We start from the raw sequence: 25,494 nt of genomic DNA, 5'->3' as shown, positions 1-25,494 counted from the left end.
CTAGCTGTTGGATGCAATTACATGCCAGCTGATTTGGACAACCAATTATTGGATCAAGTCGTACAGCACTGCAGATCAGATAAACTCAGAAGACGTCTACTGGAAAGAGGGAGTGAGTTGGAACTCACCGATGCTTTAGCTGTTGCTGCTGCATTAGAGGCTGTTGAAGGGCAATCTCATACCATGACCCTGAAAGACAACTCAAACCAGCAAATTAAGAGGCTCTCACATCGCCATAACCAGCCAAGATATACGTCAACACAGGACGTGGAGTGTTATCGATGTGGAAACCGAGGTCACTTTGGAAAAGACCCATATTGCCCGGCCAAAGGCAAAGTTTGCAGAAAGTGTGGAGGTAAGGACCACTTTGCAAAGAAGTGCAAAAGCAAGTCCAATGCAGACCAGAAGAGGAAGAGTACAACTTCCAAAAGGCAAAGCCTGGGGGAAAGGAAAGTATCCTGGAAAGAAAGATACCATTCGCCAGATAGACGGTGACGATGATGATACCCAGGAGGAACAGAGTTGTTACCAATTTACGTTGAATGAAGTACATCATGAGAAGGTCCCAGTGATCATTGGTGGAGTGATAGTTCAGGTCATTGTAGACTCAGGCAGTGACAGTAATGTGATTGATCGCCATTTATGGGAGAAGTTGAAAAGGAAAAAGATCATCTGTACCTCAAAGAAGTGTTCCAAGAAACTGTATCCATACACAGCAACCAAGCCATTGCAGACCATTGGATGTTTTACTGCAACTGTTGAAGCTGGAGATAAGTACACCGAAGCAGAGTTTATGGTCATAGAAGAGAGGGGAGAACCATTGCTGAGTAGAAGCACAGCGCAAAACCTGGCAATACTTCATATTGGAGCTTGTGTCAATTCAATTCAGTCATACGAGGATATGAAGCAAGAATTCTCCACAGTCTTCCAAGGAGTAGGAAAGCTGAAAGGTCGACAATTGAAGCTAGCGGTAGATGAAACAGTCAAACCCAAGGCACAACCAATGCGCCGAACTCCGTTTGGACTTCGTGGGAAAGTCGAAGCCAAAATTAAAGAATTGATCGAACAAGACATTATTGAACCGGTGGAACATTCGACACAATGGGTCAGCCCAGTAGTGATTGTGCCCAAACCAAAGGGTGACGTAAGACTATGTGTTGACATGAGAATGGCCAATGAAGCTATAATTAGAGAACGACACCCTATACCAACAGTGGAGGAAATACTTCAAGAACTAACTACCAGCAAGGTATTCTCAAAAATTAATCTGAAATGGGGCTATCATCAATTAGAGCTGGATCCAGGTTCCTGAGATGTAACAACATTTGTGACTCACTGTGGATTGTATCGTTACAAGAGACTATCATTTGGAATTAATGCAGCTTCGGAGATCTACCAGTATGAAATCCATCGAGTGATTCAAGGCATTCCTGGAGTTGCCAACATTTCTGACGACATCATAGTCCATGCACCAACGAAGGAAGAGCATGACAAACGGTTGAGGCGTGTACTATCTAGACTACAGGAGGCAGGCCTTACCGTGAATGGAAACAAGTGCCAGTTTGGTGTGTCAGAAATGGACTTCATGGGACACAGACTTACACGGGAAGGACTAAACCCTGCAGAGGCCAAGGTGAAAGCTATTGCAGAGGCACGTGCACCTCAGAACGCAACAGAGGTGAGGAGTTTCCTGGGATTGGTCAATTTTTGTGCAAAGTTCATTCCTAATTTCGCTACAGTGGCAGAACCATTAAGGAAACTAACCAGGAAAGGTGTACCATTTCATTTTGGATTTGAGCAGAAGAAAGCGTTCACAGCGCTGAAGCAAAGCCTGACAGATGCAAAAACTCTTGGATATTGCGATCCGGCGGCATCAACCAAAGTCATAGCGGATGCCAGCCCGTTTGGTTTAGGAGCTGTATTGGTCCAGATGCATGATGGAGGACCAAGAATCATTGCCTATGCCAGCAGATCGTTATCAGATGTGGAAAGAAGATACTCTCAGACAGAGAAAGAAGCACTCGGACTTGTATGGGCCTGTGAGAGGTTCCATGCATATTTATACGGCATTGAATTTGAACTCATCACAGATCATAAGCCATTAGAGGTGATCTATGCACCTAGATCCAAAGCATGTGCCAGAATAGAGAGATGGGTACTCAGACTACAACCCTACAAATATAAAGTAATCCACATTGCAGGGAAAGCAAACATTGCTGATCCGCTGTCCAGATTGGTGAAGGATGGTGGCCCACAATCCAAGTCAGAATTGGGAACAGAAACAGAGAGTTTTGTACGCTTCGTAGCTATTCAGGCGACACCGAAAGCTGTGACTACGAAGGAAGTCGAGAGAGAATCCAAACGTGATCCAGAACTTACGGAAGTAAGAGAATGCATACAGAGTGGACAATGGGACAAGTGTACTCACAAGGCTTACATTCCCATTAGAGACGAACTTTTTTGCATCGGACAGTGTGTATTAAGAGGTTGCAGATTGGTGATACCGCAAAGATTGAGACCGAAGATCGTATCCTTAGCGCATGAAGGACACCTAGGTATTGTTGGTACCAAGCAAAACCTCAGGACCAAGGTATGGTGGCCAGGTTGTGATAAAGACGCAGAGAGATTTGTTAAAACTTGTCACGGATGTCAAATCACAAGTAGGAGTAATCCGCCAGAACCGATCCGGAGTACGCAACGACGTAGCTGTTGATTTTCTTGGACCTTTACCGACGGGTGAATCAATTATGGTAGTGATAGATTACTACAGCAGATACTATGAGTACGTGGTGTTGAAGTCCACAGCCACTGAAAAAACAATACAAGCGTTAGCAGAGATATTCGCAAGATATGGATTACCTGTTACATTATACTCTGACAATGGTCCACAATTCATTTCAGAGACATTTGCAGAATACATGAGGACCACAGGTATCCACCATCATAAAGTAACTCCAAAATGGCCGCAAGCCAACGGAGAAGTAGAGAGACAAAATCAGTCCATTGAAAAACGATTGAGGATTGCACACGCAGAAGGACAAAATTGGCGAGAAGCATTGCTATCTTATGTGGCTGTCTATCGAGCAACGCCTCATGCAACCACTGGAAAAAGTCCTGCAGAAGCATTTTTTGGGAGAAAAATCTGCACAAAAATGCCAGAAATAAAGGAAATCCGAGACGACCAGGAGATGAGGGACCACGATGCTGAAAAGAAAGGTGCAGCAAAGCTGTACACAGATTCGAAACGTGGAGCCAAGTATTCAGACATCATGCCAGGAGATAATGTTCTAGTGTTCTAATGTTCTAGTCAAGTCTCCGACTGGAGTCCTGTATAAGAGAAATGTCTCAGGTGTAAAAAGGTACCAGTCCAGAGATACATCGAGTGAAGAAGTTGAAAGGCCAATACGAGATGCTGAAACTGAGAGACCTGATGATGTTCCAGAGGCAGTTACCAGCACCCCTGATGAAGTGACTAGAGCGCCAGAAACACTCGAAGCCGTGGCGAGCAGTATTTCCGACGCCGAGAGTGAACAACCGAGAAGCGACGACAATATCGCAGGCAGGCCGAAACGAAACCGGAAAGCGCCCAAACGATACGAAGACTTTGTGCCATAGTTTTGATAAGAACTTTGGGACAGTATTTAATCTTATATCATAAAGTGCATGTATGAGTGCTGTAGGAAGTAAATTTTATGTAGTTGAGTTATAGTATTACCATTAGTTACGATGTTTGTATGTTTCCGAGGGATATTGGTAAGTGAAGGTAAAGTTTATTTCTGATTAAAGGAGGGATGTCATGATAATGAATATGTATGAGATATACCGGAAGTCACGTGGTATGAGAGAGAGATAAGAACACAAGCAGGAGAACAAAGGAAACGGGAAAATAAAAAGACACTGAGAAGTTTACCTGATAAAACTTGTATTTAATGTTTTATTAACTTCACATTTTGGGCCACAAATGTGACAGTCCCTTTGCGATGACTTGAGTTCTGAGTTCACCAGAATGGCTCTTTCTTCTTAATGATGTTCCAAACTGTTGATTTTGGTAATCCTAAGGCTTGGGCGATGTCTCTTACAGTTTTATTCTTGTGTTTCAGCCTCATAATGGTTTATTTGACTTTCATTGGCACAAATCTGTTGAAAAATATTAACTACAAACTCCAAAAGTGATCAAAATATTTGAAGCAAGCCTAGCTCTCTTACACCTGCACCAATGAAGCAATTAAACATACCTGAGTACTTACAAATACCTGTGAAGCCAAATGTCCCATCCATTATGGTGTCCTGAAGTGAGGGGATTATGTATAAAAAATGCTGTAATTTTTCCACATGGTGAAACCAAAATGTACACAAATATCCTTTTAAAAAAAAATCTGGATTGTGAACTTTAATCACATGTGAATTGTTTGATTACAAATTTAAAACTGTGAAGCACAGGGACAAATAAAATGAAAAAAATCTTTGTCCCAAAAATGACCGAGAGCACTGCAGGACAGAATTAATCTGGTCAAACATAGGCACCCTTTTAGACAATCAGCAGTTGCTTCATCAAAGTAAATATATTCTACACAACCTCTCTTTCTCTACCTTTACTATGAAGCAGAAACCAGCACATGGTTTATTGTGGAATGCAGAAGGCACTTGCCAGGAGCAGCAGCAGGCAGACATTAAAATGGTAATAACTTGCTGAAGTTGCAACACAAGGCAACCAATGTGTTAATAGCAAAATCAGAATGCAATAGACATAGTTAAGCAATCCCAGAACAAACTGATCACATCAGACTCAAGCTGTATAGCCCTGCTGTGTTATTTAGACCACAAGACATAGGAGCAGAAATAGGTTATTCAGCCCATTGCGTCTGCCCCGCCATTTAATCATGAGCTGATCGATTTTCCCACTCAACCCTGCTGCCCGACCATATCCCCATAACCTTTGAAGTCCTGGCTATTCAAGATCTTATCAATCTTTGCCTTAAATACACCCAGAGACCTGGTCTCCACATCCACCTGTGGCAATAAATTCCACAGATTTACCACCCTCTGGCTGAAGAAATTCCTTTTCTAAGTGGATGCCCTTTAATCCTGAATTTGTGTCCTCTTGTCCTAGACTCTCCCACTTCAAGTGTTTAATTGGTCATCAACACTCACAGCTAAAGAGGGAGGTGGGTTTCCCAACAGCATCCCATCCTCAACAATGGTGGGTGTCAGTGTGTGAGTGCTGAAGTCAAATGGAAGCATTTGCTGCTACATTCAGGTGTTCAGTGAAGGGGAGTGGTGTACTATATCAGGATGATCACTCCTTGGTGGGAGGTGATTTGCTGATTTGGAATGTGCTGATAGGTGGGATGAGTTGAATAGAAACCACTGAGTAAAGGAGAGTGTTTGCTGGGGGTGGTCCTGTGATTGGATCACTGGTTCTGGCTTCAGGGCCTGAGTGTCATTACATTTGGTCATTTATGATCAGTAGTTGACAGAAGGAGTAATATTGGGTCAGGGTTGTGAGCTTCAATTAGGGATTGGAGACCCAAAAGAGACTATCTGTGATACTGAATCAAATGTACCTACCTTCACTGCCAACTTCCACCCTACCCCACTGCATGCAGACTGGGAGATCATTTTGTAGATCACCTCAGATCTGTCTGCCGCAATAGTGTGGATCTCATAGTGGCTGCCCTTTCATTTCTCCATCCCATTCCCTTGCCGACATATCTGTCCATGGTCTCGTACTGCCAGACTGAGATCACCCACAGATTGGAGAAACAACACCTCATCTTCCTACTGGACACCCTCCAAACAGATGGCATTAATATCGCCTTCTCTGGCTTTCATTAAATCCCCCACCCCCTTCTCCCCCCCCCCCCCCACCCACCCCTGTCATCTCTCCATTCTCTGTCTCCTTTTGCACAGACAAGATAAATTCTACCTAGACTCTTTCCGTATCCCATTAATACCTTTTGCCTTTTGTTGGTCTGGATTCCTCTATTATTTGAATTCTGAAACTTTCTGATATATCCTGCTTCTTCCTTTTTCTGATTTTTTTCCTTGAAGAAATTCATGTCTGAAACGTTGGCAAAATATCTTTGTCACCGAAAGATGCTGAAAAGACTCCAGCATTTTGGTGTGTTTGATTAAATTTACCTGGACTGTTTCTTACACCTCTCTCCCCTGTATGGACCTCTGTCTTTATCTCAGCAGACAAACAATCCACGCACATCTATTATAAACATGACTCCCACAGCTGACTGGATTATACTTCTTCCCATCCTATCTCTTGAAAGGATGCAATCTTGATCTCCCAATTCCTGTCTCTGCTGCATCAGTTCCCAGAATGAAGTTTCCATTCCAGGGCTTCTGAAATCTCCTCTTTGTTTAATAAAGGTGGATTTTCCCTCTCCTCTCATATAAAAACCTGTACCCTTATTTCCTTAATTTCTCATATTTCTATCTTCATCTCACCTCCACGCAGTCAGGCCAAGGACAGGGACCCTTTGGTCCTCACTTTTCACCTCACCAGTCTCCGCATCTAACACATTATACTCTGACATCTCTGCCAACATCCCATCACCAGCCACATCTTCCCTTCCCCACTCCTTTCCCTATTTTGTAGGGATAAATCTCTCCGAGACTCCATCATCTCCTCTTTCCACCCAGCCAACTCTTCTGTAATCACATAAAGTGCAAAACATGCCCCTACATCTCCTCCATCCAATACCACAAACAGACCTTCAGGTGAGGCAGAGTTTACGTGCATGCCATCCAACCTAATCTACTGTATTAGTGTATGGTGTGTCCTCCTCGACATTGGTGAGGCCAAACGCAGATTGGGTAACTGCTTTGCTGAACACCAACATTCTGTTTGTGGATTTAAGTTTGTTTTCCCAGTGGCCAATCTCTTAATTTCTCCTCACTATTCCCACATAGACATGTTTTTCCTTGGCCTCGTTATTGCCATGATGAAGTCAAACATAAACTTGAAGAACAAGATATTGTATTCCTCTGGACAGTATCAAACCCAATAGCATGAACATTAATTCTACTTTGATGTAACCCCTGCTTCTATCTGGTTCCACTATGTCCATTCCGTTACCTACTTTTGTTCTTAATTTTCTCTCAAATTAAATCTTAATTTGATCCTAATTAATATTGACTGACCATTTCTCTCCATGGATCCTGCCTGACCTGTTGAGTTCCTCCAGCATCTCATTGTTTGCTCAAGATTCCAGAATTTGCAGTTTTGTTTCTCTAAAGAACCTTACCTATTTGGAAAAGCCTCCTTTAAATTGTGCAATCACGAAGAAAACTGCACCATTGAGATGGAGATGAGTTGTGTGTAATCAACCATAGAGATGCTTTGCTCTATCACGGATGAGCTTTTCATGGAAATGCTTTAAAAAAGCATTGGATGGGGAATGACTTCATTGCCTGTATACCTGATGAGAGAAAAAAATAATATAATTGGTTAAGTATATTTTTGTGGTGAGAAAATTCTGGCTTCCAATGTGAATGACCTATCGCCCTGGGAGTTAGAAAAACAGAGAAATTACAATCTGGGTAAATTAACTGAGATCCTGCAGCTGATTGTGTAATTTGATAAGAACTGTAGAAGAGAATGCCAGGATCATTTATATTTGGTGTAATTAGAAGTGATGAACCAAACTTGCCAGGTGCTCAGTAATGTTTTCCTCACATTCGCTTGTGTCCAATTTTTGTGCCAGAACATTGAATCCAACAAGGCAGAAAGAAGCTGGGGGTTAGTTGTTGCCACATCTGATTCCCACTCTGCTGTTGGGCTCAGTGGTAATTCTAGCAGTGGAGCAGGAAGGTCAAGCTTGTCTCTGTCATGTATTTCAATGCCCATATATGGCTAAGTATTGTAACCCATTCTTTTGGATGAGGATCACAAACTGTGATTGTTGGAATATGCAGGCAAGTGATTTGTTTCTAATTTTCCTTAGTTGATTGTTTTCAATAACTTTTTAATAATTTTAAAATCTTTAAACATTTAAAAAAATGCTTTAACTTTTTTTTAAAAAGTACTTGATTGTCACAATCTGTCTTCATGAGTTTGTTACAGCTCATGGTTTTCTCTGCTTTTATTTAACTGCGACAGCCAGGCCTTCAAATCAACTGACACTGTGGACCTGCAATCAAAATGAGCATGGGTGCAGATGCAAGCCAGATCAAACTCACTTTGGCCAATTTGAATTAAAATTTTATAATTAACATATTAATGAAACAATTAATGGATCTATTTAAGAATGACAAAGCTGGGAGGTGTATCATAGAACTGTGGTGTTCTAGTTCTCTGTCAGGTTGGAATGTTAGATTTGATTAGATATCTTTTTGCTTATTGACAAAATTACTTTTATCTGCATAAAAATTCTGTATGTCATATGTCATTAAGTGTATCCCTCTGACATTCAATGTTATTGATTTGATTTAACAGAGAGTTGAAGAGGAAACCCTGGTCAAAAATAATAATGCATGCAAAGATTATCTTATTGAAGCTATGAAATACCATTTGCTTCCTGCTGACCAACGTGCACTGATGAAAACAACTAGAACAAGATTAAGGACACCAGCCAGTGTTCCAAAGGTAAAAAGGTTCTCAGTATTTACTTACTTATGCAGTCATACACTGGTCATAGCCAAATCCACACTATTCTGATCAGATGTTGTAACATCCTTGCTTCAAAGTCCCTTTTTATTTACTCTAGCCATAAGTATGGTAGACAAATGTCATCTTTGAGTTTAATACATGGGAATTTATATTGGAGTGAATCAAATCGTAATACTGTAGATTGCCCAGTTGGGTAACTTGATGAGATAACTGCTTGCATCTTCTATTACAGAAAGCCATATAAATTTTTGTGACAAAATCAGGCAGGATATTAAGGCAAGTTTCATTAATAACCATTTAGATTACATATCAAAATAATGTAACATGCTGTGTTTTCCTCATTCTAACAATTGAGTGGGAGTATTTTTTTTCCTCCCTTTTCCTTTTTGAACTGCATGAGTTTAGTTGAGGGAAGAGCCCAAATGCACAGTATGGGTATATTGTTTTCCTTACTAATGTAATATAATGATGCTAATCATTTCTCCTATACATTGGTAAATAATACAAACCTGAAATGGATGTGTTTCCAATTTCAGGTGCTGGTAGTGGTTGGTGGTCAAGCACCAAAAGCCATTCGTAGTGTGGAATGTTATGATTTTGCAGAGGAACGATGGTACCAAGTTGCAGAACTTCCTTCTCGAAGATGCAGAGCAGGTAAATGTACATTTATTGTTCCACTGTTCTGCAAGATCTTATCTTCAGATGTAAAATGTATCCAATGATGCCCCAAAAAGTATTGACCTCTGACCAAGGTTTAGTTACCCTATCCTGTTTTTTTCTTCTTGCACGGCTTTATGTTAGAGATACTGTATGGTTTCCATTTTGGTTTTTTTTAAATTTGTTGTTACAGAATGTCATGCAAGTCTAAGTTGTGAAAATTGGAAAACTTGTTACTGGTATCCAGAGAACTGATGTATCTATAGGCTTCTCAGCTGAAGTTTAGAAGCAAGATTTTTAAAATAAGTGATAGCAGTAGAGAAGAATGGCTAAGAAGATGATTGGGTCTATGAGATGATGGACCAAGGCGATCCCATCTCTCCTTGTAATTGAAGCCCTCCAATTCAGGCAAGCTCCTTGTGAATCTTTTCTGCACCCTCTCCAACTTAATCATGTGTGGTGACCAGATCATCCACACAATTATTCAAGTATATCTGATATTGTAGATTGTGAAGATTGTTACCAAAGGTTGCAGCAGGATCTTGATCAGTTGAGCAAATGGGCAAGGGAATAGTTGATGGAATTTAATACAGAGAAATGTGAGCTGTTGCATTTTGGGAGGTCTGATGTGGGTAGGACTTGCATAGTGAATGGTAAGGATCTGGGGAGTGTTGCAGAGTAGAGAAATCTTGGCGTACAGGGTCAATAATATCTTGAAAGTGACATCACAGGAAAACAAAAGTGGTGAAAAAAGTTTTTGGCACATTGGTTTTCATCATTCAGAATATTGTGTTTAGAATCTGCGAGATCGTGTTGCAGTTGTATAAGATATTGGTGAGGCACTATTTGGAGTTTATGTTCAGTTTTGGTCACAATGCTGAAGGAAATATGTTATCAAGTTGGAGAGGGTGCATATGAGATTTATGAGGATATTACCAGAACTCAGGGACCTGAGAAATAGGGAGAGGATGAGCAGGCTGAGGCTTTATACCTTGGAGTGCAGGAGGATGAGAAGTGATCTTGTGGAAGTGTACAAAATCATGGACAGGTTGAATGCAGAGTATTTTGCCCAGAGTTATGGAATCGATAAGCAGGACACAGGTTTAAGGTGGGAGGAAGAGATTTAACAGGAACCTGAGGGGTACCTTTTTTTTAAAACATAGAGGGCAGTGGATGTATGGATGCTGGAGGGGGTGATTGAGGGAGGTACAGTTGCAATGTTTAAGAAAATAATTGGACATATACATGGATATGATGAGTTTAGAAGGACATTGGCTAAACGCAGGCTGGTGGGTCTCTTGTGGGTGGGACATTTTGGTCGGCATGGGCAAGATGGGATGAAGGGTATGATTCAACACTATATGACTCTGTGACTAAGCAATATATCATCCCCACTCTTTTACTTGATGTCTTGATAGATGAAGGCGACCATGCCCTATGTCTTCCCCACCATCCTGTTTACAAATGTTCTCATTTTCAGGAAACTGTATTCTGTTCTGCATTGCTGCAAGTCTTGCCCTGATTTAACTTACCAAAAGGCATCACTTTGTTCTTGCTGAAGTTAAATTCCACTTACCATTCCCTTACCCACTTTTCCAGTTGATCTATTTGTTGTTATAACCTTTCAACAATCTTCATTTCCTAACCTTGCACCAATTTTGGTGTCATCTGAAAACTTGTTAATCATACCACCTGTAAAGGTTAGAACCTTGTGTTTTTACTTCTTGGTTAATTTTATGACTATTCCTTTAAGAAAGATTGTTGTTTGCAGTGTTACCATAGTTACTATGACATCATATGTTGTAATATATGGGTGTATAGGGAGCTTGCTTACTTATTCTTTGAAGAACAATGGAGGAGGCATAACATCTAAATACTTTAAATTCATCTTATTTCATCTTAATCATTTCTTATCGTTTTACATCGTTATGTCTTTAAATATAGCTGAATGCTTTGTTTATCCATCATTATGAAAATCTTGATGCAAAGTTATGCAAAACGTTTATTCATTTATTCCAACGAATTAAAGCTATTTACAGCTGTATCTACAGAGTTTGATTTGTTGGATAAATAAAATAATAATTTGGAATATCGTTGCTTACGTTTCAGTGTAGGTGACTTGTTTTGAAATTGGGAAATACGAAAAATTGGAAAGTGTCATCTATACCACCTACTTTATTATGCCAGTCATTAAATATATAATATGAGAGACAAGAGAATCCAGTACAGGTCCCTGTGGAATCCAACTGGTTATTGTGGATAATATTTTTGATGAGTACGTGTGGTGCTTAATGTGTGGAAATATAATGTATTATTTTAAAAGGAAGAAGAGAAAAGCAGAGTGTAACTTGACTGCTGTGAAGCAGTTAAATGTTGGTTTTCGCAGAGATCTTGATTTCCTCAAGAGAATCAAAATTAGGTGCAGCAAGTGATCAGGAAGGTAACTGAATGTCACCTTTATCGCATGGGATTGGCCTACAAGGGTGAGGTGGTCACTACAATTTTACAGGGATTTGGTAAGGTGACACATACAATACTGTTTGTCTAGTTTGTACATGGAAGGGTTTGCTCTCCTTAGAGATAGGACAACAAAGGTTCATGTAGTTGTTTCAATGGATGAAGTACTTAGCCTCTTAGAAAGAATTGAGCAGAAAGATGAAAGCGCTCATTGAAGCTTATAAAATTCTTAGGAACATATGAAGGGGTGCTGTGAAGATATTTCCACCTGAACCTGATAGTTTTTTGAAGAGTTAACCAAAAGAATTGATCTTGGCAGGGTACTAGATGTTGTCCATATGGAGTTCAGCGAGGTGTTTGACAATGTCCTGCATAGTAAATTAGTCTGGAAGGTTAGATCACATGAAGGAGCGAGTTAGAGGTTAGAAAATGAAGGGTTGTTTTTCAGTTTGTGACCAGTTACATGTCATAGGTATCAGTGCTGGGTTTGCTGTTGTTTGTTATCTATTTTAACATTTTGGGTGTCAATGACATTCATGTGGTTTGTAAATTTGCTGATGGTACCAAAATTGGTGAGGAAGGATATGGCCAAAGAGTGGCATGTGGAATTTAACTCTGACAGGTGTGAGGTACTGAACTTTGGTAAGTCAAACCAGGGAAGGATACCATGAATGGAATGGCCCTGAAGAGCATTGGAGAAGAGAGAGTCTGAGCTGCAGAGTTCCTGAAAATGATGACTCAGAAGGTCAGGGTGGTGAAGCAGGGATTTGTCCTGCTTGCCTTCATTGGGCAGGGTACTGAGTACAAAAGCTGGGGTGTCATGATATAGCTGTACAACTCATTGGTGAGTCTGATCACACTTGGAGTTCTGTGCACAATTCTGTTTGCCGAGTTGGAAAGGATACAGAAGAGATTCTCTAAGGTGTTACCAGGATTTGAGGGTTTGAATTCTAGGGAGAAGCTGGATTAGCTGGGGCTTTATTCCCTAGAGCAGTGGTTCTCAATCTTTTTCTTTCCACTCACATACCACTTTAAGTATTCCCTATGCCATCGGTGCTCTGATTAATAAGGGATTGATTAAGGTGGTATGTGAGTGGGAAGGGAAGGTTGAGAATCACTGCCCTAGAGTGTTGAAGACTGAGGGGTGATCTTATAAAAGCATATAAATTCATCAGGAGCATGGATAAAGTGAATGGTCACAATCTCTTTCACAGTGTTGATGATTCTAGGATTAGAAGGAATCAGGTTAAGGTGAGAGGGGAGAGATTTAAGAGGAACCTGAGGGGCAGTTTTAATCACTCATAGGGTAGTCAGTATTTGGATTGAGCTCCGAGAGGAACCTATTCCTCTATTACATTCAAAATTAGTTTTGACAGATGTGTGGATAGGAAGGGTTTAGAAGGATGTGGACCAAATTGTAGGTAAATGGGACGAGCCTAGAATGCCATCATGGTCAGCATAGACAAGGTGGGGCAAAGAGTCTGTTCTGTGCTGTATGATTCTAACTAGGGAACGTAGTTTTGGGCTAAAGGAATGGGAAATTAAAACTGAGATGAGAAGAATTTTGTTCTTTCCAAAAAATAGTGAAACTTTTGTAGTTTTTTATCCTAGAAAATTGGGGATGCTGAGTCAATTAAGTATGTTTGAGATTTATAAGCAATTGGGAGACTCGGATTAAGCAGTAAAGTAGAATTGTGGAGCAGGCCGAATAGGGACTGCTTTTCTTATTTTTCACATTCTTATAAATGTGTTGTTTGGTTGTGAGATCATGTCCAAGATTGATATTCTATCTTTGCAGGTACGCAGATCTAGTAACCACAGTGATATTCATGCCAGCAGACTTGATCATGATTTTGTAATCTAGGAAGGTAACTTTCAGTTTGTGGTCACGAATCTTCTGATGTCCAGATTATCTGTTTTATTGATGTTGATTAAGGAATGGCAGGAATAACTCTTAGGAATCCATTGGGATATTTTCCTTGGCAGGACTGTCTCTTTGAGATGATGAACCTTCATCAAGGAAGCACCTCTTTAGTCCTGTACTGAATGGCACTCTGGATTTTTGCAATCATCTCTTGAGCAATTTGAACAACATGATACTCACGTAGACTTATGAGTTACATCATGGTCGAGTCTTGGCGTCCTGCAGATCATCAAGGCATACAACCCACTTTGTCTATGTCAATCATCAAAGAACCATTTACATTAACAATATACAAGCTATTTTATTCTCCCCAAATTCCCATCAACTTCCTCCATTTTCAACCTCTCATAGACACATTAAGGATATTTATCATGGCAGTTAAGTTGCTAACAAGCATATTTTTGGGTTGTGGTCATAGGCGGAGTGCATAAATTCCACACAGACTGCATCAGAGCTGAGGATTGAACATGAACCATTGGACCTATGAGGCATCAATTCTACTGACTGTGCCCCTGTGTTGCTTGACCAAGCTATAAATCAGTTGATTTGATGTACCATATTTTCATTCATATAACCGGACACGCATATAATGCACAGAAAATCATAAATTGTGTAAAAATATTTTTTGTATAACGCGCACGTGTGGGTTCTACCATGCGGTTGTACTATTCTAAATTCTGACTGACAATAGCAATTTGCATTTAAATAGGACATGAGACAAAGCACAGTGTCGTGGCCTATCTGACGGCACTACCTTACGTAAGTGGCAATAAATGACACTGGAGACAGTATAGTTAGGAATTAGTACCTTTATTGTGCTTAACCACAGCTTTTATAGTTCCCTCTGCACGTTTCTCGCTGAGCCTTCTGGGATGCGGTAGTGACATCACTTTCCAATGTCGGGTGCCAAAAGAAGTGCGAGCTCTTATTCGTGCGCTTTTCCTAATTGCTGGTGCTTGGCTTGTAGCTGGAGGACTGGGACATTGTTGGAGGCTATGTGCTCTGGTAATGTGCTTGCTAAACTACTGTGGCTGTGCGCGATTCTATTGCTCGTGTGGGGCTCCTGCTACAACAGTATCTGCCACAGTTAATCTCCTGCAATTAACACCCAATCAACTTCCCCCGAGGTGTCTTTTTCCCATTATATAGATGATATCCTGATGCAACACATTAACAAGCTATGGAGAGGATTCAATTTAATAAATCGAAGACAGGCTTCAGAGTTGAGCAGTATTTTAATTCTAATGTTGTCTCAAATCAGAGGCATTTGATAGTTAATCTCCTCCCTCAGGGACAGGTCTGGGCCATTAACATTGGTGCAGGCACAGTGGCTTGGCCAGAATGTCCTGTTTATAGGAATATCATGGCATTCAGTACAAAGAGATATTACCAAGATCAAAATTTCCAATGCCCGCTATAAATTGAGTACATTCTTTCATTGCTGTTATTATATTCCCATGCTTGCTATAATATTCTCTTGGCTGCTATAACTTCCCATACTCTCTATAAATTGCCAGCACGTCTATTATGAATTGTGCTCATTCTTTCAATAGGTAAAAATATTCTTGTATAGTGGGAGGTGCCTGGTTTGTAAAAGACACATATAATGTGCTAAATAACCTGAAGTCCGCCTACCTTGATGAAGGGCTCAAGCCCGAAACATTGGTAATGTATATTTGCTATATAAAGTACACTGTTTGCATTGCTGAGTTTCTCCAGCGTTGTGTTTTTACTTCAACTATTGTGTCTGCAGACTTTTGTGTTTTACTTCTGAAGTCCGTTATGCCTGAATGATAACATCTTTTGACTCAGAATTTTACAAGGTTGGTGCATTACTGGGGGAGCACTGCACTGTTTTCTGTTTTAATTGACATAGTAAATTATCTCCCAACCCTCTCATAGCCATATTAAAGATTCCATTGCACTATTGTGAAGAAGAGCAAGGTCTTTCTGGCCAATTTTTCTCTCTCAATGAGGATCACTGACTAAGATGGCTATTTTCTTCATGCTCTTTTTTCATATTTTTTATTTTTCACACTGAACCATATCAACCAAAATATGTACAAACGTTTCTCATTAAATTTACACAGTGGCATTTTCTCCCTTTTTTCCCTCTTTCCCTCCCTCCCCTCTTCCCACCCCCCTCCAAAACCCATAATTATTTAACATATACAATACAGTAAAACCATAAAACAATATCTTCACACAAAGGAAAATAAACAAGAAAAATGCATCATCTATTTGTTACACACTGAATCTAGTCGATTCCTCTTCTTATCATTTTCATTTGAGGTGATGGAGGTCCAAGGCATGCTCTCTCTGATATGTTCCATGTATGGTTCCCAAATTTGTTCAATGTGACTTTATTTTTTAAATTTTATGTTATTATTTTTTCCAATAGAATACATTTATTCATTTCCATGTACCTTTGCTGTTGTCTCATGCTCTCTTCCATTTTCCAAATTGACATTATACATTTTTTTGCTACTGCTAGAGCTATCATAATGAATTTTTTTTTTGCGCTTTATCCAATTTGAGGCCTAATTCTTTACCACTTATGTTACTTAAAAGAAAGATCTCTGGATTTTTTGGTATGTTATTTTTTGTAATTTTATTTAATATCTGATTTAGTTCTTCCCAAAACGTATTCACGTTCATACATGCCCAAATTGCATGTACTGTTGTTCCCATTTCCTTCTTACAGTGAAAACATCTATCCGATAATGTTGAATCCCATTCTTTTAATTTTTGAGGAGTGATATCTACCCTGTGTAACCAATTATACTGTATCACGTGTAACCTTGTGTTTATTGTATTCTTCATACTTCCAGAACATAACTTTTCCCATGTTTCATTTTTTATCTTTATGTTTAAATCCTTTTCCCACTTTTGTTTGGGTTTATAGCTTATCTTGCAGCTTGATGTACATGTTCGCTATAAATCTTTTAATTATCATTGTGTCTGTAATCACATATTCAAAGCTGCTTCCTTCTGGTAATCTCAGTCTGTTTCCCCATTTATCCTTTAAGTAGGTTTTCAGTTGATTGCATGCAAACATTGTACCACGAGTTATTCCATATTTGTACTTCAATTGTTCAAATGTTAATAAATTATTTCCCAAGAAACAATTTTCTATTCTTTTAATTCCTTTTCTCTCCCATTCTCTAAAGGAACGGTTATCTATTGTAAAAGGGATTAGTTGAATTTCCGTCAATAATAATTTGGCATTTGGTCATTTGTTTTTTTCCTTTCTAAGTGAATCTTCTTCCATATATTGAGTAAATGATGCAATGCTGGTGAGCTTTTATATCGTACCAGCTTTTCATCCCACTTATAAAGTATATGTTCTGGTACCATCTCCCCTATTTTATCTAGCTCTATCTTAGTCCAATCTGGTTTTCTCCTTGTCTGATAAAAATCTGATAAATATCTTAATTGTGCTGCTCTATAATAATTTTTGCTAAAGGGAGGGCTGGTGGAACACTGTCATTGTCGAGTGGTAACACAATAGAAGAACACCCCAATTTACGATGGGGTTCGGTTACGGGACTTGTATCATTAAGTCATAATTATTTTAAGTTGAAACCATGGTGTCGGGAGCTTGGATGTGCAGGTAGCCGGAACATCGGGAGCTTGGATGTGCAGGTGACCAAGATGTCGGGATCTAGGATGCAAGGATAGCTGCAGTGTCAGGAGCTCAGATGCGCTGGTGGCCATGATGTCGGGAGCTCGGATTTGTCAAGTTTAGCTCCATGGGCAGTTGTGGCTTCAGGAGCTCAGATGCGCAGGCAGCTGGGATGGGGTATCGGGAGCTTGGATGTGTGGGTGGCTGGGGAATCGGGAGCTCGGATGTGGGGGTAGCTGCGGGCATTAGGAGGTCAGATGTACGGGTTGGCGGTGCGTCGGGAGCTCAGATGCATGAGCTGTCGTGACTTCGGGAGCTGAGATGTGAGGGTGGCTGTGGCTTCAGGAGTTAGTATGCATGAGCGGCCAGAACATTGCAAGTGTAGATGGTCATCGGAACTCAAAATCAAAAGTACAGATTCTGACCATCGTAACTTTGAAGTATCGTAAGTCAGAACATCGTAAGTCAGGTTTGAGCTGTACATACAATGTTTCCTGCTAGTGTGTGATCTGTAACATCATAACTATGATCCGTATCTCCAATTCCCTGAGTGTGCTGGGAGACATTATTCCCACAACTCATTTTTAAAAAGTCTATTACAAAGGTTGTACTTGGAAGGTGCATAACAAGGGATGTGGCCTTGTTAAGATGGAATGACCAGTGATAATGTTTCCATTGCAACACCTTTTGCCTGTCTTGCTGAAAGTTCTGTGCAGAAGTAACAACAGTTCCTTGATGATTTAACGAGCTGGTGTAACCATATATAACCATATAACAATTACAGCACAGAAACAGGCCAGTTCAGCCTTTCTAGTCCATCCCAAACACCTTCTCCCAACTAGTCCCATTGACGCATAACCTTCCATACCTCTTTCGTCCATATACCTATCCAACTTTCGCTTAAATATTAAAATCAAGCCCACACCTACCACTTTGGTTAGAAGCTCATTCCACACTCCCACCATCTGAGTGAAGATATTCCCCCTCATGTCTCCCTTATACTTTCCCCCTTCAATCTCCATCCATGTCCTCTTGTTTGAATCTCCCCCACTCTCAATGGAAAAAGCCTATCCACATTTACTCTATCTGTCCCCCTCTTAATTTTAATACCTCTATGAAATCATCCCTCAATCTTCTACACTCCAGGGAGTAAAGTCCCAGCCTGTTTAACCTTTCCCTGTAGATCAAACCCTGAAACCCAAGCAACATTCTTGTAAATTTTCTCTGCATTCTCTCTTTTTTTGTTGATGCCCTTCCTATAATTCAGCAACCAAAACTGCACACAATATTCCAAATTTGGCCTCACTAATGCCTTAAACAACGTCAACATACTCTGATTTATGAAGGCCAACATACCAAAGGCTTTCTTCACCACCCTATCTACATGCGACTCCACTTTCAGGGAATTATGTACCAGAATTCCTAAACCCCTTTGTTCTACTGGACTCCTCAGTTGTCGACCATTTAACGTGTATGACCCTTGCTGATTAGTCCGACCAAAATGTAGCAATGTCACACTTCTCAGTATTAAACTCCATCTGCCATCTTTCTGCCCATTCTTCTAACTGTCCTTCATCCAATGAAAGATTTGAAAACCTTCCTCACTGTCCGCAACATCACCAATCAATGTATCATCTACTCACTAATCCAATTTACCACTCTATCATCGAGATATATAGATATATGACAAATATCAATGGACCCAGTACTGATCCCTGAAACACTCCACTAGTCACCAGCCTCCATTTTGACAACTTTCTACTACTCTCCGTCATTTCCCATCCAACAATTGTTGAATCTATTTCACTACTTCAACATTGATACCTAATGATTGAACCTTTCTAACTTACCTCTTATGCGGGACCTTGTCAAAGGCCTTACTAAAGTCCATCTAGACAATATCCACATCCTTTACTTCATCAGCCTTCTTAGTAACTGTGGGAGACGCTTGCCCTTGGCCATCCAGCTTGGTGCAGGAAAATCACCACAGGAGCCCGTGCAGCTGAAGTCAGATGCATCATCGAGACGCAACAAAAGCGTGCTGTGCGCAAGGCCCAAGCAGCATTCACTGCCACGACAGCACCCACTCAATTGTGTCCCACATGTGGGCGAGCCTTTAGGGCCTGGATTGGCCTCACCAGTCACCTCTGGACCCACAGCCACCAATCTTCCTTTTAACTTTGAAGCCATGGTCATCTTCGACTACGAAGGATGAACAACAACAACAACATAGTAACTGTAGCGTGAATAAAAGCTCTCATGACTGGAGGGAGAACAAATGCTTTCATTAGCTTATAAATAAGGGTAGGGTTAAACAGTAGTCTTCAGAAGGGTTCTAGATTTAGGCGGGGCAACGGTTATATGTGGGCAGATAGGGTGTTGTGCTGATGGCTGACCCCGCCTCCTGACTCCACCAACACCCTACCAGTGAATCCCACTTTACTGCATTCATTCCTTCCTGAAGAATTTAGGGTCTGTGAAAGAAGACAGAAAACATGGGTTCAGAAACAGGAGGTTAAAAAATGTACAGTTATTTACAAATTTAGAAATTTAAGTGGTCCAGGGGTCTGGAGATCTTGGCGGAGCACCTTAGCACTGGGGGGGCCTTGGACTCCTTGGGTCTCCTGGTACCCTTGTGAGGGAGGAGAGGCAGGCTGGGTCTCTGGCTCAATGGTGGAGGGGCATGCACTTTCCTCCTGAACTGGATCCTCCGAGGCCCTGACTGGGGGTGGTGAGAATGAACTCCGTGGCTCGCAGGGCATCTGAGGCAATGGACCCTCTGTCCCTCTGTTCTAGTGGGTGCCAGGTCTCTGATGGAGACGGTGTCCTCCCTTCCATCCGGGTACTCCACATAGGCATACATGGGATTGGCATGGAGTAGTTTCACCATTTCCACCAGGGGGTTGGTCTTGCTTCTCCTCACATGCTTTCTAAGAAGGACTGGACAAGGAGTAGTGAGCCAGATTGGGAGTGTAGTTCCTGATGCCAACTTTCTTTCAAAGGTGAATAGAAGCTCATGAGGAATAGAATTGATCGCGGTACATAGTAGCGACCAGATAGAGTGGAGCGCGATGGGGAGGACATCCCGCCAGCATGAATCTGGAAGGCTTTTTGATTTCAGGGCCAGTTTGACAGCCTTCCAGACCATGGCGTTCTCCTTTTCAACCTGCCTGTTCCTCCGGGGGTTGTTGCTGGTAGTCCTAATGGACACAATTCCCCTCACCAGCAGATACTGACGCAGCTCATTATTCATAAAGGACTAGTCCTGGTCGCTATGAATATAACTGGGATACCCGAACAGGGCGAAAATGGAATCTAGGGCTTTATGACTGACAAGGTGGATGTGTCTGGGCATGGACTGGTGAAAAGGAAGTGGGAGTACTCGTCAATGACAGAGAGGAATTAATTGTTCCCATTCGTGGAGTGGAGAGATCCCTTAAAATCTACGCTGATCCGTTTGAAGGGGCTAGATGATTTGATCAGGTGCGCCTTTGCGGAGCGATAGAAGTGCGGCTTGCACTCCGTGCACATCTGGAGTATGGCAGATTGCGTGCCTTGACAAAATGAGCCATGCAGGTGACCCCTGGATGGCAGAGGTCATTATGCATAGACCACAGTTGGCCGGTGTGTGCAGAGGCACAGCTTCCTCTGTTTAAGTCATTTAGAGGGTCATTAAGGGCTCCTGGCCGATAGGCAATGTCATAATTGTACGTGGAAAGTTCGATCCTCCACCTAGCAATCTGTCATTTTTGATTTTTCCCCTCTTGACATTGAACATGAATGTGACCGAGTGCTGGTCAGAGATGAGCATAAATCTTCTACCAGCCAGGTAGGGTCTCCAGTACTTTACGGCTTCTACAATGGCTTGAGACTCCTTTTCCACCGATGGGTTCCGGAGCTTGTGGCCTTGTAAAGTCTGTGGAAAAAAAATGCAACTGGCCTTCCCGCCTGGTTGAGGGTAGCGGCGAGGGCTATGTTCGAAGCGTCGCTTTCCACTTGGAGAGGTACATTCTTGTCCACTGCGTGCATGGCAGTTTTCGCAATGTGGTTCCAGAGGTAGTTAAAAGCCATTGGGCTTCAGCTGAGATGGGGAAATTAGTGGCTATTAAGAGGGAGCAAACCTTATCAGCGTATTGAGGGATCCACTAGGTGTAAAATGAGAAAAACTCCAGGTATCTCCTCAAAACCTTTGCGGGCCTGGGGATGGGGAGCTCTAACAGGGGGTACACCTTATTGGAATTGGGACCAATGATGCCATTCTCCACTGTGTAGCCAAGGATAGCTAGCCATTTAGTCCTGAACACTTGTCAAAGTTATAAGTGAGGTTCAGGGTTTTTGCCGCGTGGAGAAAACATTGGAGGTTTGCGTCATAGTTTTCCAAGGTGTGGCCACAGATGGTGACATTTTTGAGATAGGGGAAGGTAGCCTTCAACCCATTCTCATCCACCATTATGTCCATCTCTCTCTGGAAGATAGAAACCCCGTTAGTAATACCGAAAGGGACCTTCCTGAATTGATAGAGACAACCATTAGCCTCAAATGTGTATATGGACGGTCCTCGGAATGGATTGGCACTGGTGATGGACAGCTTTCAGGTCGATGGTCTAATAGACCTGATACTGCGCAATGTCATTCACCATGTCCAAAATACGAGGGAGAGTGTATGCGTCCAGGAATGTGTATCGATTAATAGTTTGGCTATTGTCAATTAGTAGCCTGGACTACTTCTTCCCCCTTTACCACTACCATTTTATCTCTCACTATTCTTTTATTTTTAATGTACTTGTAGAAACCCTATGGATTTATTTTTACCTTGCCTGCCAAAGCAGCCTCATATCTCCTTTTAGCCTTTCTAATTTCTTTCTTAAGATTTTTTTTACACTCCTTATATTCCTCAAGCACCTCATTTGTTCCCTGCTGTCTCTACCTGTTGTACACATCCCTCTTCCTCTGAACCAAATTCCCAATATCCCTTGAAAACCAAGCCTCCCTATATTTTCTAACCTTTCCTTTAATCCTCACAGGGACACACCGACTCTATACTCTCAAAATTTCCCATTTGAATATCCTCCATTTATCTGTTGCATCCTTCCTAGAAAATAAATGATTCCAATCCACACCTACTCCAACTCCTTGAAATTTGCCTTGTTCTAATCAAGAATCTCAACCTTAGGCCCAGCCCTATCCTTCTCCAAAATTATCCTAAAACTAATAGTATTATGATCACTAGACCCAAAGTGTTTCCCAACCCACACCTCTGTCAACTGACCTATCTCATTCCTTGAAAGGAGATTAAATACTGCCCCTTCTCTCGTCGGTCCTTCTATGTATTGATTGAGAAAACTTTCCTGAAAACATTTGACAAACTTCAACCCATCCAACCCTTTTACAGTATGGGCATCCCATCAATGTGTGGAAAGTTTAAAATCTCCTATAATCACCAATACATATATGCTATCTCCTTACAAATTTGCTCCTCTAATAAACCCCCATTAGTGTTTTCAAGCCCTTCCCATTCCTCTCTTCCACCCAAATAGCCTCACTGGATGAGCCCTCCAATTTATCGTGCCATAGCACTGCTGTAAATTTTTCTCTAACAAGCAGTGCGACTCCTCCCACTTTTATCCCCCCTGTTGTATCATGCCTAAAATAACAGAGTCCTAGAACATTTATTTACCAACCATGCCCCTCCTGCAACCAAGTTTCACTGGTGGCTACAATATCATATTTCCATGTGTAAATCCATGCTCCAAGCTCATCTACCTTACTTACAAAGTTCCTTACATTGAAATATATGCACTTGAGAGAATGTCCCCCATGTACACTCCTTTGATTACCATCTACTTTTACTATACCCTCTCCTTCATTAATTTTAACATTCTGATTCCTTTCTCCCATTAAATTTATTTGTCCTTCGACCCTAATCTCCACTCTCATTCTGATTCCCATCCCCCTTCCAAACTAGTTGAAACCCTCCCCAACAGATCTAGCACACCTGCCTGTCAGGATATTCGTCCCACTCCAGTTCAAGTGCAGCCCATCCTTTTAATAGAGGCCAGACCTTCCCCAGAAGAGTTCCCAATGATCCACAAATCTGAACCCCTGTCCCCTGCACCAACTCTTTAGTCACACATTCATCTACCATATCTTCCTATTCCTACCCTCTCTAGCACGTGGTACAGGCAGCAATCCTGAGATTACCACCCTTAAGGTCTTGCTTTTTAACCTTCCATAACTCCCTATATTCTTCCTTCAGGACCTCATCCTCACTTCTATCTATGTCATTGGTCCCCATGTAGACCACAACATCTGGCTGCTTGCCCTCCCCTTCCAGAATGCTGTGTACTCTATCAGAGATGTCCCTGACCCTGGCACCTGGGAGGCAACATACCATCTGGGAGCCTTGATCTCGCCCAGCAAACCTATCCACTTGTCTAACCAACGAGTCCCCAATTACTATCACTCTCCTCCCCGCTTCCCTTTTGAGCTGGGGGACCAGCTTCTGCACCGGAGACATTACAATCTCGACTTGTCCCTTGTAGGTCTCAACCAACATTATCCAAAAAGGTGTACCTGTTGTTGATGGGAACGGCCACAGGTGTACTCTGCACTGACTAAATCTTCCCCTTCCCTCTCCTGACAGTCACCTGGCTATCTGCCTTCTGAATTATTGCAGTGACTGCCTCACTGACACTCATGTCTGCCTCTACCTCTGCCTCCCTCAAGATCTGCAGTTCATCCAACTCCTACTCCTGTTCCATAACTCTGGTTGTAAGGAACTACAGCTGAATGCACTCTGCAGGTGTAGTCATGAGGGATAAGTACGCTGACAAGATTTCCCACATCCTGCAACCGAAGCAACCTAGCTGACTCCATTATCTAATTTTAATTAAAGGATTTAACTACCTCACCTGGCCTTACTTTCTCATATCAAGCAAGCTAGTTCTTTCTCAGCCTCTGCTCGCCAAAGCCTCAAAGTTCCACTCCTACACTGAGCCACTCACACACTGGGCTATTCCAGAATGGCTGCTCCTTTAGCTACCCATCCTTTTATTAGTCAGTCAGTCAGTGATGATATTGCAGAAGTCTCTTTTGATGAGCATTTTATAGACCCCCACATTAAGAAGAGGAACAGCTTAAAACGTAGTCTTCTCCTATGACAGGTGGGAGAGCTCAAAAGATAGATTAGTCAGGGGCTACCTCTGGTGGGAGTGGACCAGAGGGGAGGCTGGTCCAGCTCCACCCCACAGAATTTCCCTCTGCAATGTTCCTTCCAGAGAGCATTCATGTCTCCGTGAGTCCCCGGCAGGGTGACGTAGCTGAACTTCACCTCAGCCCTGCAAACTTGAGCGGGTGCTCCCTGCTACATGTACTCCGATCCCTCTAGGAAGGTAATGACTAACCGGATTGTTCTGCCAGTTGCCCGTCCCATAAGGGCAAGATCACCCCTCTAAGGTTGGGCAGTGCAGTGATGACTAAGTAGCCCACCAAGGCACCAGTCTCCTTCATGCTCACTGGGAAGTGGTGCTCATAGGTGACCCACGATCAGTGGCCACTCCCTAACAACCAGTGTCCACACGCAAACGGTGTGCCACTTCGGCCAGATGTGTAGTCCCCTTTCTAGGAGGGTAGGGGACCTAGCAGAGAGAAAGAATGTGCTATGCATCGATGTTTTATATAGTTTTGATCTGGGCACCTAGCCAATAATGTCCCTAGGTGATTTAAATTACCCAGTGGCACAGTGTTCACTAATAGGTGGTGGGAGTCCAACCTTGATTGAGAGGTGATGTGACCTCTAAATAAGTTTCAAATAGGAGGGACATGTGACCACCTGCAATCCACAATATTTCATACAGGCAGGGAGGCCACGCATTTCTCCATAATCCATGTATAACAGGTGTTTAACACCATACCAGCAGAACTTATGACCAAGCTAAAGGATTTGGGACACTGCAACTCATTTCTCGACCTCTCCATCAGCAGACATCAGTGTAAACCTGCAACGTCATGGCCTACTCACGGACCATCAACACAAGGGCACCCCAAGGCTGCATGTTTAGTCTCTTACTCTATTCCCTATACAGTCATGAATGTGTAGTCAAGTCTGGCTCCAACATGATAATTTGGATTTGCTGATGACACCACCATTGGTCGAATAACTGGAAAGGATGAGTCAGAATTGAAGAATTTGGCAGGGTGGTGCCAGAA

The 25,494-nt window shown here is 41.9% G+C and overlaps 1 protein-coding gene across 1 annotated transcript in view; it reads left to right on the top strand.

Moving 5' to 3' along the window:
- Window positions 1-25,494, top strand: part of klhl2 (kelch-like family member 2) — a 175,942-nt gene that overhangs the window by 132,630 nt on the left and 17,818 nt on the right. Inside the window, exons 8-9 of the mRNA XM_069926491.1 lie at window positions 8,450-8,599; window positions 9,160-9,277. Of these exons, the coding sequence (XP_069782592.1) occupies window positions 8,450-8,599; window positions 9,160-9,277 (268 nt within the window). The remainder of the gene's footprint in view (window positions 1-8,449; window positions 8,600-9,159; window positions 9,278-25,494) is intronic.

The sequence above is a fragment of the Narcine bancroftii genome, chromosome 3, assembly GCF_036971445.1.
Source record: "Narcine bancroftii isolate sNarBan1 chromosome 3, sNarBan1.hap1, whole genome shotgun sequence".
Classification (NCBI taxonomy): Eukaryota; Metazoa; Chordata; class Chondrichthyes; order Torpediniformes; family Narcinidae; genus Narcine; species Narcine bancroftii.
This window is presented reverse-complemented; position numbering and strand designations above follow the sequence as displayed.